Here is a 15,297-nt window from a genome sequence, read left to right as displayed (position 1 = left end):
TTTTTTTTTTCTTGTAATAATCCCTTTTTTTTCCTCACAATTTTTTTTTTTTTTGTGTGTTTGTATAAAAAATATTTGAATAATCCGCGTAAAAAAAAAAAAATTGTTTTTAATTCCATTTTGAAAAAATTTTTTTTTTATTTTTTATCCAAGTAAATAATAATAATAATAATAATAATAATAATAATATTTAGTAACTGGAAAAATGAAAATTGAAAACAAACAAAACTTACATTTTCGTGTTTGAACCTCGTTAAAATTTTGATTTCTCTTAATGTTCTCTGGCAGTATGTTTGGTGTTCAAAAGGTGATATTTTTTTTATTGCAACTTTTGTTTTAGTCACATTGTCAAAAGCAGACCTAAACGCAAATAAATAAATAATAACAATAATTAATATAAATTAATTAATTAATAAAAATAGATGACGTCAACAGGTGTAAAAAAAAAAAAAAAAAAATTCAATTATCAACGACAACTAATAAATCTCTTGTAATAAAACGAACCCATTTGTAATAATTATTAACGACTAATTAAATCAAATATATAATAATAATAATGATAATTAATAATATTGAAAATCTGTCATATTATTAATAAATGAAAATAATAATAATAATTTTTTTTTTTTAATTTATTTTCTCTCAATTTAATTAATTTTATTATTGATTTCTTTGGGGAGAAAGAAAAGATTTTAACAGAAAATAATAAGAAGAGAAAGAGAAAAAATATTTTTTTTAAAATCTGTACGTCAAAAGAAGCTAAAAAAAAAAGGCAAAAACAAAAATGTAGCAATCAATAGAACCTGTAGAGCTTTTGCAAAAAAAAAAAAAAAAAAAGAAAAACAGAGAGAGAGAGAGAAAAAAAAAGGACTTGCGCACCTGAGACCGTTAACCACATGCCATGGCCCCTATAAAAAAAAACTTTTTCCAACCCTTAACTTTTTAAATTTTTAATAATATTTATTATAATACTCGTTTCCTTTTTACCCATAGCTTTTCCTCAAATAATAATAATAATAATAACATTAATTATTCAAATATATAAATTTATCAATTAGAATTAATTATTTTAAAATTATTATTATTAAAATTTTATTAATGAAATTTATTTTAAGTAAATTAAAATTAAACTTTGTTTAACTTATTGGAAAAAGGGATTTTCTTCTTTTCTTTTATATTTCAAATTTAAAAAAAAATTTTCTTTAATATTTTCTTTTTGAAATTCGTACATAAAAAATTATTTTAACGTATCGTAAATTAATAAATTATTTAATATTTTATTGTAAAATATAAAAAATTTTACGTTAAAAAAAAAAATAATTGTGTCACATGAAATGTATACGATGAGTAAAAGAAGAAAATGAAAATTTACAATTATTATTATTATTATTATTATTATTTTTTTAATAATAAATCAACAACAGAAAAAAAAAACAAACAAACAAACGAAAAGGAAAAATTAATTAAAAAAAAAAAATATTATTATTTCCAATTCTTGTTTTTTTTATTATTTCATTTAATAAATGTAAAATAATATTATTATTATTATTATTATTATTATGGGAAAATAAGAGAAAATTTTATTATTAACAACGTATTTTATTACATCATTAGTAAAGTGTAAAAGAGCAGAAAAAAAAAACTTTTTTTTTTTTTATATATAAATCTTGTTGGGATTTAAAAAATCAGTAAAATCAATACTTTGATAACGAGGGGGGGTGGGGGGAAAACAAAATTACAGGTAGATGTAAAAAAATAAACTCGAAAAAAAAATGGAAAAAAGGAAAACAAGGATGTAAATGAAAATTAACGGAAGAATTAAATTAAAAATAATTAGCACCAACATCATCGATAAAAAAAAAAGAGGAGAAGAAGAATGTCGACATATTAATTAATGAAATGGAAAAAGGATTTTTTTTTATAAATTAATCTACCTAACACTTTAAAATTTTCCTTTTTTTTTTTTCCCTGCCTGCCTCTTTGCCTGGTTGCCTTAATTTGAAAACTTTAAATGTTTTTTATGTTTTTTTATGTTTTTTTTTGTTGAATAAGTTTAAATTTTAATGTGAATCAATTATAGAAAATTGTTTCTGTAATAGTTTACCTTTTTTTTGTTGTTTGTTGTTGTACAAATTTTAAAATATTTAAACAACAAAATTTTCAAATTTAACTGTCAATCAAAATAAATGAATAACTAATTTTTAACATTTTCTTTTTTTAATTGTATTCTAGGTTGGAAAACTAAAACGAACAAAAACATTTTCTTTTTTTTTTAAATTTAAAAATTAAAAACATGAAATGAAAAATAATTTTTAGTTAGATTAACTATGCAAAATTCATTCCCATTTAAATTATCAGTTTTATTTTATATAAATTTATTTGAAAATTGTTATTATCTCTCTCTCTTTCTCTCTCTCTCTCTCGATCTTTATTTTAATATAAATAAACCTAATTAATATTTTTTTTTTAAATTGTAAAAAAAACTGCCTTGAAAACGTGTTTCTTTGTTCTCATTTTTAAATCTCGATATTTATTTAATATGACAAAAAAATAAAAAATTCTACAACCTTGAAATTATAAATTATAAATTTTATACGAGAAATGATAATTATTTAAGCTTTAACCAAAATTTATTGGGGGGGGGGGGTCCAACAAATAAATAAAAAAAAAGTGAAAAAATTCGTTGGTCGTTTTTACTCAATTTAAATAAGAATTCTTATACCCATTTTTCAAATAACTTTTATTTTTTTTAATATTAATAATTTTTTTTTTTTTTTCTTTTTAGATATGAAATACATATATGTATCATCATCATCATTATCAATCAATAAAATTTGCAGAGAAAGGTAAGTTTTTTTTTTTTTTCTTTTCTTTTCATTTTCTAATCTTTTTTTTGTAAGTAAAAGATTATATATGAAATCATTTTTTTTTTTAATATTTTATATTAAATTTATTATTATTAATATTATGGTATTATTAAAAAAATGAATATCCATAATAATATATGGTAGGAAATTGATTATTAATCTTTTTAAATGTAAAAGAAACCAAAAAGTTTTCCCTATAACATTTGCAATTTCATTATAATTCTTTTTCGGTGGGAAAGTAAACGAATATTATTACATATAATTTATCAATATTATCATTGACATCAATTTTTAAAAAAATTTTAATTTCTAATCGAATTAAAGCGCATAACAATAATTAAAAATGATGAAATATACTTTTAATATTGTTGAGGTATATTTTCAAATCTTAAAAATACCCATTCAACTAAATTTACATTTAAAAAACAAACCTTTAAGGTATTCGAAATGTGAAATTCTAATTTCAAAAAAAAGAAAAATAAAAATTTTTTTTACCAATAATGAAATACAATTATATAAATATAATTAAACTTAAAGATTAAATTTATATAATAGAAAAAAAAGGGGACAATTTTTTTTTTTTTTTTATTATAAGGCTGATAAATTTATGAGGATTTTTTTTTCAATTAAGTAAAATACCTGAAATACTTTGTTATTAAATATTATATAAAATAATAATATTAGTCATACTTAAAAAAATTGCTTTTCTAATTATTAAAAATAATTATATATAAATAAGTAATTAATATAATTACTATTGTTTTGAAAATTGAAATTATAAAATAAATTAAATTTAAATAATTAAAAGATAATTGAAATAATAAAATGAATTAATTAATTTATATTAATTTTTTTAAGGCTATAAGGAAAAAAATTGCAAAAAATTTTTATGTTGTATGTTTTTACAAAAAAATTTTTTTGGATAAAATCTTATAAAAATTTATTATTAAAAAAATTTGTTATTTATTAACGTTTCTAAATGCAATATCTCAATGCCACAGGTAACATAAAAAAATATTGCCTTTGTTATCAGATAAGTGTTTCGGGCCGTCAATTAAAGGAATATAATAACTTTTGATATTCTTCACTGGTAAATTAAATATCATTGACTCTAACTTACACGACCATACCATACGCTCCTTCTCCAATATATGCTAAGTTAGTATATCGAGGACCAACTTCAAAAACTTGACCGCGGATGCTTTCTGAGTTAGAATTAACACTTGCCGAACTCGCCTCAGTAGCCATTTTTATTAACTGGTGTTTCCTTTTCGTTGTTCAATTATACCGCCAGAGTGAATACAACAAGTTTCATAGAGAAAATAAATGTAATCAAAATGTCTGTTATTTTCTCTAGAAGGAGTCGTTTGCTTTATAAGGTCAGTTAGTTTACTGTAATTAATTTTTACTTTGACTTACTAAAACCTAAATGTCAAAGATTTTTCAATAATTATTTTTTAAAAAATATTTAAACATTAATAATTAGGAATTTAAAAACGTAAATGACATTTTAATTCTATTTAGAAAAATTTACTAAAAAGTTTTCAACATATTGCTATGAACTAATTTTAAAAAGTTATAAACTATTATTGAAAAATTTGTTTATGTAGTATAATTTATTAACAATTGCAACAACTTTACATAATTGAAACTAAAACATTAACTGGTTTTTGAGTTTGACTTTTGTCCGTAAAGTGAAATTTCATTTTTTAACTGTGACATAATCCTATGTGAATATAAGAAAAATTTTGACTTAAATACAAAAAAAGTAATATATTAATTAGATAAGTTATTTTTAATCATATTTTAATTTACAGGTTAAAATGTATGTTATGAATATATACAGAAAAGACAATGGTTCATAATAATTTAAGGAGAGATTTAAAATTAAGTTTTTAAAAAGAGGTTAGTGCGATAAATTTTTTAATTTTATGAAACGAAACAATACATTAAAATGGATTTCCAAAAACTAAAATCTAAAGATACTACCAATGATATTTACTCAGTATTTACTTTGATTAATCAAGGCTGTGATTCACCAGTATCTAAAAAAAAATTCATTCTGAAAAATTTTGATAATAAAAATAGTTTTTATTCAAAAATGGAAGAGGAAAATTATATTAAAAAATATAGCCAAAGATTTAATAAATGCAAAGAAAGAATTAATGAAAGTCATAATGCAAGTGAAATAATTGAAAATAATATTTGCTTTAAAAAGGAATTATGTGGTAACATAAAATTTGATATTTTCGAAAGAGCAAATTGCAAAAAACGTTTGTCATCAGATAAAATATTAGATAAATTAATACAACAATGTAAAAACATGGCTGTTAAAAATGAACTATATGAATTTCATTCTAAATGCATCGAATTTACAAATGATGAAAATAAAATTGACAATAATTTCTCATTTCGATCTCAAGATTTTTTTGCTTGCTCAAAATGTAATCAAAAATTTTACGAAAAGGCTAAACTAGAATCTCACATTTTATATGACTGTGAAACCAATCAAAAATATACTTGTGACATTTGTAAAAAAAATTTTAGTTATTTTGGCATACTTAAAAGACATATAATTGCTCACATGAAAGTGTCAGATGAAAATAAAAAAAACTGTGCTCAAGAAATCTGTGAATCTGATTCACTGAATCCTACTTTTAATTTTTCTCCTGCAACTTGTGATAAACACAATGAACCTTTAATTCAGGTTACTGGAACAAAAGATTATCAGTATAATAAAGATGTCAAACTGAGTAAATCATTGGATTCACAATCAAAACAAAACAATAACTCGGGAAAAATTGTTTTAAGTGACTCGGAATTAATTTTATCAAAATTTAAAAAGTCTGGTAGAGTCTTATCAAATTGTGAAATAAAAATTCAAACTAAAAGCCTTAATTTTTCACTTCAATCTTCTGCTTTTAATTTAAATAAATTCAAATGGAATCGTAAAATATTTCAATTGTATAAATGTTACAAATGTAAATGTAAATTTAATAACAAAATTTCATTAAAAAACCATTTAGAAAATGCACATTCTAATGTAACATCAAATAAAACAAAAAATAACAACAATAACACTCTTAACAACTTAGATAATGATTATTTTTTAAAAGATTGTAATTTGGAGGACAGAATGACTTGTAAGGTTTGTCAAAGGGCATTTACAAAAGAATATTATATGAAAAAGCATAGATATTTGCATGAAAATTCCCTTGTTAAGTGTAAATACTGTCTCTCATTTTTTATTAAAAAAAAAAATTACGATGATCATAAAAAAATAATGCATTGTTTTAAAAAAAATATTGAAAAGAGGGTTGAATGTAATATTAAAAAATGTAGAATATGTGGTGAATTGGAGTTCTCAGATGAAAATTTATTACTCTCTCATTTTACTATTTCGCATCCTGCAGAACTACCATATAAATGTTTTTGCTGCAAATCCCAATTCCCCAGTTTTCAAAATCTCAAAGATCACATAAATCACGATAACTTGAATAAATGTACTACTTTTCTTTCTCGTGCCAAACTTTTTCGCAAACCCAGGGTGAAACGTAAATCACAATCAGAATTTAAATGTAAATTTTGCTATGTTAAATATTTTAACAAAACCAAATATAGATTGCATGTAAAAGTTTGCCAAAAAAATCCAAAGGAAAATTTTAATTTAACTCAAAACGATATTAAAAAAAAAATTAATAAATCAAAGAATAGTCGACAGCTTAATTGGGAAAGTAAAATTATTGTAAAACGTTTGAGAGGAAAATCTAATTTAGAAAATAATGAGGAAGATTCGGAAAATAATGAGAAAAAAAAATCGTTTAATGTATCTTCATTATTTTTTGACGACACGGATGAAAATTTAACGAACAGAAAAGGATGGTTTGATAATTATTATAAGACTAATGAGGATGACATAACTTTTGGTTCGGAAGAAACGAGTGGAAAAAATTTAAACACTAAACAGTCCTTAAGGGAGGTATCGAAAAAAAATAAACGAGCAGGGTCGGAAAAAGTAAAAGATATAATGTTTTGTGAGTCGGAAACATCCGAAGAAAGTGAAAATGAAGAAACAACGGAAACGGAAACGACGCCATTTGAATTCGATTCGAAAAAATGTCGTTTATGCCAAATAATTTTTGATCAAGAATACGAACTTTTACATCATTTTATTAAAATTCATCCGGGTGAATCCGCTCATAAATGTCCCCATTGTGACGTTACGAGTCCTTTATATGCACAATTGAAAGAACACATGAAAATTCACGGAATCGGAATCGGAATTTTCAATTGTGAAAATTGTTCGAAAAAATTCAAAAGCGAAAAGAAAATAAAAAATCATTACTTCCGGTGTAAAGGAAGGAGCGTCGTAGATTTTAAAAATGGCAAAACAAATTTAAATGAATCTTTTAAAGAACAATGCAAACGCTGTAAAAAAAATTATTATACGAAATTCGGATATCGAAGGCATAAAAAAATATGCAAAAACAGGAATAAAATGATGGAAAAGTTTGACGGTGGTTTAAATTTATTTTCCGGTAACGATTTCGAACGGTTATCAAATGACAATGACTCCGTAAAAGTTATCAACGACGGAATATTATTTCAAAATATCGATAATGAATTAAAAAACAAAGGAGAGAATGACGGGAAATCGGGAAATGGGAAAAAAATGACGACTGAACCTGGGACAAATAATTTTACATGTCGGTTGTGTAATGAAAAATTTAAATACGAAAGAGGGATAGTCGTGCATTTCAAAGGAAATCATCCCGGTCATAAACCTCTCATATGTCACGTTTGCAACGTACCTTTGGCCGATAAACTGAAGGAACATTTGAAAACACACGGGATAGGCGAGGAATTCATATGCGAACTTTGCGGAAGAAAATTCAATCAGAAATTTTTATCGAAAATACACGAGATGTGGCACGAGGGAATCGAATATAAATGCGATAATTGCAAACAAAAATTTCTCAACCGGGAAAAAATGGAGAAACACGTGGGAGAGAAAAAATGTAAAAATCGTGTGTCTCTCATGAAATTACCCTGCGTCGTTTGCGGAAAATCTTACAGGTCGCAATTCGGATTGAACAAACATTATTTGACTCACACGCCCAAAGATGAACGTCCGGTAAAGAAAAAAATGAATTGCGAATTTTGCGAAAGGTGGTTCGAAAACGTGAGCGGTTTGGAAAGGCACAAAAGGATTCACACGGGAGAAAAACCTTTTTGCTGTCGTTACTGTCCGAAAACTTTTGCTCAAAAAGGAAATTGTAAAGCACACGAAAGAATACACACGGGAGAAGTAAATATTCGAAAAAGGAAAAAAAAACATGAGGGAAATTCAAACAAGGGTGTAGGATAAAATTAATTCATCCAATTTTATGATACCTGTACCTGAAACTTTTTTTCAATCGTGAGATTTAATTAATTTTTCTTTGCGTTTGTTATGATTTCAATAAAAATCAATTCTTTTTTATTATATAAAATCACGTTTGTTTGTTTGTTTGTACAAAAAAAAATATAGTAAATCACTATGAATTTAGAATATTAATAATTAAATATTAATAATAATTATTTCTTTTTCTTTTTGTCACCTTTATGACTTTTAATTTTATAAGGTCCAAGTTTTTTACGCACCATAACACCTCTCCACCAACACTAAAATAAAGGTAGGGTGATAAAAAAAAATGTCTTATCAGTGATAAAATTCAATAATAGTGTGTACCTGAATCATGAGTGAAGCTGAAATTCTTTGTTTTCTTAAATCTCTAAAATGTATCCATTCTTTCATTTCTTCCGTACGTTTTTTCAACTAATTTAAAAAAAAGAAGAAGAATTAATTAATAATTAATTATTATAAATAATTTATTTATTTATTTACCAAAACGATTAATCTTTTACGATTTTCTTCTGCTTGAGTACGATTATATTTAAGATGTAATATTTTATTTTCTCTTCTTTCCATTTCCGTATCGTATTTAGTCATCCAATCTTCTAATTCTTCTTCCAGTTTCTATTTAAAAAACATTTTTATTATTATTATTATTGTATTTAATCGCCGCCATAATTTTTTTTTCCATTCGTTCTCATTAAATGAATGAATTAGGATGCGTAATATAAATAATAATAATAATAACACGTTGAAAATAAAATCATTCAGGAGGAATTATTCACTTTGGAGAATCCAAAGGTTTTTTTTTTAATTCCATATTATTATTATTATTATTATCACGAATGGAAATGAAAGAATAATGATGATAAATAAAAAAAAAAATTTTTTTATATTTACTGCCTGATCGTATTTTAAATAGGTTTGAAATTCGTGTGTGACTCTTTTTTCGATTTTAATTTGAGAAATGAGTTTATTTATATTTTCTTTATAATAATTTTCAATATTTTTAAGTTTTAATTGATTTTGTGTTGATCTAACGTTTTCCCATTTGTTAACAAATTTTTCTTCTACTTCGCATTTTAATATGACTTCGTCCATTTCATCCTTAAAAAAAAAACAAAAAAAAAAAAAAATTAAAGAAAACTTCCGCATGTTGATAAAAATATTATGAATGAATATGGCAACGAACGAACGACACACACACAGGCACAGGTATTTCGACAAGGTCTTTCATTACTAAGAATTCGAAATATAATTTTTATTATTCATTCTTTAAAAATGTCGACTAATTAAACATTTAAAAAATTCTGATAAAAATTCTAAAGAGGTAAAAAAGAATTTTAAATAAATTTCTTTCATTCTAAATAGAATTTTTAGAAATCAAAAGGATTTGAATAACAATAAAAAAATAAAAAATGGTGGTGGTGACATACTTGTAACTGATACATAAATTCATCTCTTTCTTTTTCTTCCAAATCATCAAGTCTTCTTTTTTCTTTAACAGTTGCATCAAGTTCTTTCATGTACATTAAATTTCTTTTCAATTCGCTAACAAGATTTTCATTGTCATCTTCTTCTCTTTGTAATTCACCAACAGCACTTACCAACGGTGCAAAAGTACCATTTTCCGTGAGGCATTTGGTTAATTTTTTAAATACAATTTCAATGTATTCCCTTTAAATGAAAATTTTAAAAATAAAATAAAAAGAAAAGACAAAAAATATTTTTTTTAAATCAATCATTGGCTTGCCTATCACGTTGTAGTTTAATGGCCGGAGTCATATCGGGCCTACTATCAACTTCTGGAAATATTCTATGTGGCGTAAGTCTTCTCCTTAATTTTTCTTCTGGGGGTCTGTATTGAAAATGAATATTCCAAGCACTAACGATGGGTGCACCAATAATATACCTGCCAGTCAAAGAGTTTCATGTCGAGATTCATGTTCTGTAATTAATGCGTAGACTTTAACACTAAGTTTGTTTGTTTTTTTTTTTTAAACACGTGGTTTGTTTTATTATTATTATTATTAAAACCTTTACTCACTTAAGTATGGTCAATTCATCTAAAGCATCGTCAACAATGGAAAAAACACCACTGGTTTCTAAAGGACTTAAATTTTTAATAACATCTCCATCTTCTGATTCTGAATCTGGCGTCCCTGTCAAAATATAATTTATGTTGTTGGAGAGGAAAAACCATAAAATTTTTTTTTTTTTTTTTTTATTAAATTTTAAAACGTGCATTCGTGGACTTTGATTCATCCATTTTAAAAAAAAAAAATTAATTTAATTTATATATTTACACGTGGATATAAAAAAAAATACTTACACGTTCCAATACCAATAAATTCAGGATATTCTTCTCCGCCACATACCGATGATCGTTCGTTTGTATTTATCGTTGAATTTGAATTTGAAAAAATATTTTTTTTATTTTTTACCATTGTTTTATTGTTAGACGACATTTTTCTTTTCCTTATTTATTTTCCTTTCGAAAGAAAAAATCTCAAATAAAAAAAAACAAAAAAAAAAAAATCGTTATAAATTGTTATTGTTATTTTGTTCAGAATGTATACGAAACAAGTGTTTGATTTTTAAATTTTTTAATTTTCCATCAATTTAATTTTTAATTTTCCTCTCTCTCTCTCTCTCTCTCTCTCTCTCTCTCTTATTACAAAATTTTATTATTATTATTATTATTAAATTACTTGAGGCGTAAATTGTAAATAATTTAAGTTAAAAAGTAATTTTTTTTTAGTTAGAAATTTTAAAAAAAAAAAAAAAATCCCTTAAGCAATCATTCCAATTTTATGTTTTTTTTAAAAATAAATTATATTAAAATATTATTTCCGGTGAAAAAAGTTTTAATAATAATAATAATAATGAAGAGTAAAAATTAATTTGAAAATGAAAAGGCGCCAACAAAACATTTAAAAATAAAAATGAAAAATAAAAAAAAAAACCTAGGTATGAATCACTATAATAATATGTTATTGAGAGGTCAGATATTTTTTACCTGCAGCAGACGACGTTCGTGCCTTTTTTTTTTTAAAAAAATATTTTATGTTAAATTCTCGGTTGGTTATTGCATAAAAAAAAAAAAAAGTTTTAAATTGTACCAAGTAAAAATATTATGTAAAAAGAGAGAGAGAGGTATATTAATAATAAATATTAAAAAAAAGAGAGAGAAAGAGAAAGAAAGAAAGAAAGAAAAAGGATTTCCGTTAAAAATGGCACTACCACCTACCACCAATCCGTACCTGTAAATTTGCTTTTTCCTTGTACCGTCCTCCTCTCTCTCTCTCTCTCTCGCAAACACGTTTTACAAATACGTACACGAATAATTAAAAACGGCCTATACGAACGTTGAATCATTATTATTATTATTATTATTATTATTATTACTACTACTTTAAAGTTAGTCTTGTGTCTACTCGATGTAGTGAAAAGAGGTTCCTCATGAAGTTTTAATTTTTTTTTTTTTTTCTTTCGTATATCGCGTAATTTTTTTTTTTTTTTTTGTACTCGTTTCACCCAAATTGTGTTTTTATTATTATTATTATTATTAATTCTGTGATATTATTATTATTATTATTATTAATAAATGTTATTAAGTGATGGTGTTTTGTATTAAACCAAGGTTATTATTATTAAAAGTCTTTTCAATTGAGACAAATTTTCTGTGTTAAAAAAAAAATTAACTCAAAATTTTAATTATTAATTATTTATTTTTTTATTTTATTTTCTTTGTTTTTTATTTAATTTAAATATTATTAAAAAATAAAAAATAGAAGACTTTATTAAAAAGGTTTTTTGTGCGTGTGATGACTTTGATTATTAAAAATCAAAAGTAAAATTAATTGACTTCCACGTTGTCAATCATTTATTAATTATTTAAATTTTTATTTTAATAAAAAAAAAATTATTATTTATTATTAATTATTAAAAATTTGTGTCACGGTAAGTATTGTATGTGTGTATAACACTTAATTATTTTTATTATTATTATTATCGTTTTTTAATTGCGTTCATAAAGAAATAATAAGGGAGGAAAAAAATATATTAAAAAAAAAAAATAGTTTTAATAATTTTGACAGAGGTATTATTATTATTATTATTATTTATTTATAAAAATGTGTAAGAGTGTGTGTGTGTGTGCGCGTGTACGTGTCTTACCTTACCTAAAATTTTGTTTAAATTACTTTCTCTTTATTTCATAAAAATGAAAACACCATTTTAAACAACCGAATTACAAAATATTGTTATTACTTGTGGTATTAATAATAATAATAGGAATTTTTTTTTTCTTGGGGGGGGGATAGGGTGGTTTAACTTGATGGTTTTTATTTAAAGGAAAGCAAAAAAATTATATTTATTTATTTATTTATTAATAATAATTTTTAAATTATGTCATATTATTATTATTATTAATTTTTACGTTTTATTTATCGATAAGATTTTTATGAGTTCTTAAGAAAAAAAAAATTTTTTTTTTTTACATGTGTAAAACATAATGATAATAATTATTAAGAAAAATGTTTTTTAAAATTGGATTTAAAAGGAAATAACACGGTTATATACATATTAATGATAAAATCGTTTCGTTTAACCTGAAATAATAATAATGATAATGTGAGTAGTTGGTTATACTGCTAGCAGTAGTAGTAGTAGTAGTAGAGGAGGAGGAGGAGGAGTAGGATTTTCCATAATGACTCTTTTGTATTTTTTTTTTTTTGTATAAGATATAACGAATGTTTTAAATGAGGTATTAGTCAACAACATTGATGTATTAAGATAGCAAACCGACGCCAAAAGAAAAAAAATAAATAAATAGTGTTTACGAAACTAAATGATAACGTTTTGATAGCGAAGTGATAAGAACAATAATAATAATAATAATAAAAACAAAGGTGAAATGTTTAAATGTTGTGCGAAGAGTTTAAACGTAAATAAATAAATAAATAAATTGTTTTTAAAAAATTTCAAAACTGATCGTTTGTTTGTTTGTTTGTTTGTTTGTTTCAGTTTTAAACGTCAGAGATGTGTATTGCATTGTTAATATTATTTTTGACAAGTTTTGGAATATGCGAAAGTGGTAAAAAAAATGGCGGAACGATTGTTTTTCCAGAATCGTCAGAGAATTCAAGTAGGGAAATCAAGGTAGACATTTTGTTTTTTTTTTTTTTTAAATTATTATTCTTAAAATAAAAAGTTTTTAACCGTTTTAACGAGAATATAGAAATAAAGAAATGATATTATTATTATTTATTTATTTTTTTTTAGGAAATTCCTCTTGATTTAATTCGTCGCTTAAATGAAGTTTCTGATGTTGAAGAATTATTTCAAAATTTGATCGAACCATTCAACTCTGATAACGGTGATTTACCTGTTGGTATTTCCGGTAAGTTTTTTTCTTTTTTTTTTTTAAAAAGAATCGGTTTGAAATTTTTACTTAAATTTTTTTTTGTTTCAGCTCGTTTAGGATCAGAAAATATTGAAAGAAGTAAGTTTTTCTTTTTCTTTTTTTTTCTTTTGTCATCACTTTCATGTAAAGGAATAAATATAATGATTTAATAATAATAATCGTTTCAGATGCTTTAAAAACGGCTAAAATGGCAAAATGCATGCCAGAATTAAGAACAGTGCCATTAAAACCTGATAAAACAACGGCCACCTTTTATTATCCATCTTGCACAAGAGTGGAAAGATGCGGCGGATGCTGTTCTCATCATTTATTATCTTGTCAACCCACAGAATCTGAAATAATACCAATGAGTGTCGTAGTTGCTGATTATTTGGGTGGTAATAAATTACAGTTCAGAGGGAAAAAAATTATCGAAGTTGAACAGCACACAAAATGCAAATGCGAATGCAAAATAAAACCTGAGGTAAATAATTTTTAATTACTTTTTTTTTTTGGGGGGGGGGGGAATTTATTTTAAAAAAAGTATTTACTACCCTTTATATGTATGTAAATAGTATTAATGTTTATTCTTATTTATATGTATTTCAGAATTGCAGCAGGTACCAAAAATACAATCCAGATAAATGTCAGTGTGAATGTACAAACAACGATGAAGAAAAAAAATGCAGCGAAGAAAAATCTAAAAAAATATGGAATAGTGACAATTGCAGTTGTATGTGCAGGGAGGAATTAGAATGTGGGTCTGGATTTTTCTTTGATCCATTTACTTGCAGGTAGAGGAAGCTTTTTGGGTTATTTTTCTTTTTTTTTTTTTTTGCATTTATGCTTTAATGAAACACAAATATTTAAAAAAAAATTCTATCATTTCTTCGCTTCATTTTTTAATAGCTTTTCTTTCTACTTGTTTTCTTTTTTTTTTTTTATCACAAACCTGACATTTTTCTTTTTTAATAAAAATAATTTATATATATTTTTTTTTGTTTGACAGCTGTGAAGCTTACAGGGGAAGAAAGAAGTCTCATTTCTTATACACAGTCGATTAATTTCTAAATTATAATTATTAATTAAAAATATTATTACTGCAATAGGGAATAAGTAATAAATTTTATTTTATTCTTATTTATTAAATATTTTACTAATATATATATTTATATTCATATATATATTAAATAAATAATATAAATTATTGTTAGATAGATGAAAATAAAAACCATTTTGAGGTTATGTAATATATATATTATTGAGATTTTACAAAAGAAGAGAATTAGTTTGTGTTGATTGTGTATATTTAAATATTCAAACATGGAAATGGCGCCAAAAAGGAAAAAAGGAAATACTTTTTAATGTGAAGTGAAAAATAATTTTTAATTTTATTAAGACTTTATTTTAAAAATTAAAGTTTTAAAAAAACAAAAAAAAAAAAAAATTTGTACTTATTTTATACTGTAACCGATGTTTTGTATAAAAAAAAAAATAAATAATAATGATAATTACGGTATTTATTTAAAAATTTAAATTGTTATTATTGTTATGTTATCACTATTTAAATATTAACAGTAAAATTTTTATTTTGAATTTATTAAAACTTTAATTTTACAATAAGTGTT

The 15,297-nt window shown here is 23.5% G+C and overlaps 4 protein-coding genes across 4 annotated transcripts; 2 read left to right on the top strand and 2 right to left on the bottom strand.

Moving 5' to 3' along the window:
- Positions 1 to 137: 137 nt before the first annotated feature.
- Positions 138 to 4,115, bottom strand: Phum_PHUM138770 (erk1/2, putative; the record flags this gene model as incomplete). The annotated part of the gene is made up of 2 exons (XM_002424581.1): positions 138 to 360; positions 3,988 to 4,115. The coding sequence occupies 2 exons, from the start codon at positions 4,113 to 4,115 to the stop codon at positions 138 to 140; spliced, it is 351 nt and encodes a 116-aa protein (XP_002424626.1).
- Positions 4,116 to 4,968: 853 nt separating this feature from the next.
- Positions 4,969 to 8,235, top strand: Phum_PHUM138760 (zinc finger protein, putative; the record flags this gene model as incomplete). Its single annotated transcript, XM_002424580.1, has 2 exons — positions 4,969 to 6,091; positions 6,236 to 8,235. 2 exons carry the CDS (start codon positions 4,969 to 4,971, stop codon positions 8,233 to 8,235), a joined length of 3,123 nt encoding a protein of 1,040 aa, XP_002424625.1.
- Positions 8,236 to 8,568: 333 nt separating this feature from the next.
- Positions 8,569 to 10,730, bottom strand: Phum_PHUM138750 (uncharacterized protein; the record flags this gene model as incomplete). The annotated part of the gene is made up of 6 exons (XM_002424579.1): positions 8,569 to 8,685; positions 9,304 to 9,369; positions 9,699 to 9,841; positions 10,023 to 10,174; positions 10,310 to 10,424; positions 10,595 to 10,730. 6 exons carry the CDS (start codon positions 10,728 to 10,730, stop codon positions 8,569 to 8,571), a joined length of 729 nt encoding a protein of 242 aa, XP_002424624.1.
- A 2,575-nt stretch (positions 10,731 to 13,305) lies between these two features.
- Positions 13,306 to 14,467, top strand: Phum_PHUM138740 (Vascular endothelial growth factor A precursor, putative; the record flags this gene model as incomplete). Its single annotated transcript, XM_002424578.1, has 5 exons — positions 13,306 to 13,411; positions 13,586 to 13,666; positions 13,739 to 13,768; positions 13,858 to 14,153; positions 14,279 to 14,467. 5 exons carry the CDS (start codon positions 13,306 to 13,308, stop codon positions 14,465 to 14,467), a joined length of 702 nt encoding a protein of 233 aa, XP_002424623.1.
- Between the last annotated feature and the right edge of the window lie 830 nt (positions 14,468 to 15,297).

The sequence above is a fragment of the Pediculus humanus genome, genomic scaffold (genome assembly GCF_000006295.1).
Source record: "Pediculus humanus corporis 1103172107484 genomic scaffold, whole genome shotgun sequence".
NCBI lineage: Eukaryota > Metazoa > Arthropoda > Insecta > Psocodea > Pediculidae > Pediculus > Pediculus humanus.
Note: the sequence above shows the minus strand (reverse complement) of the source record. Positions and strands in the feature narration are given on the sequence as shown.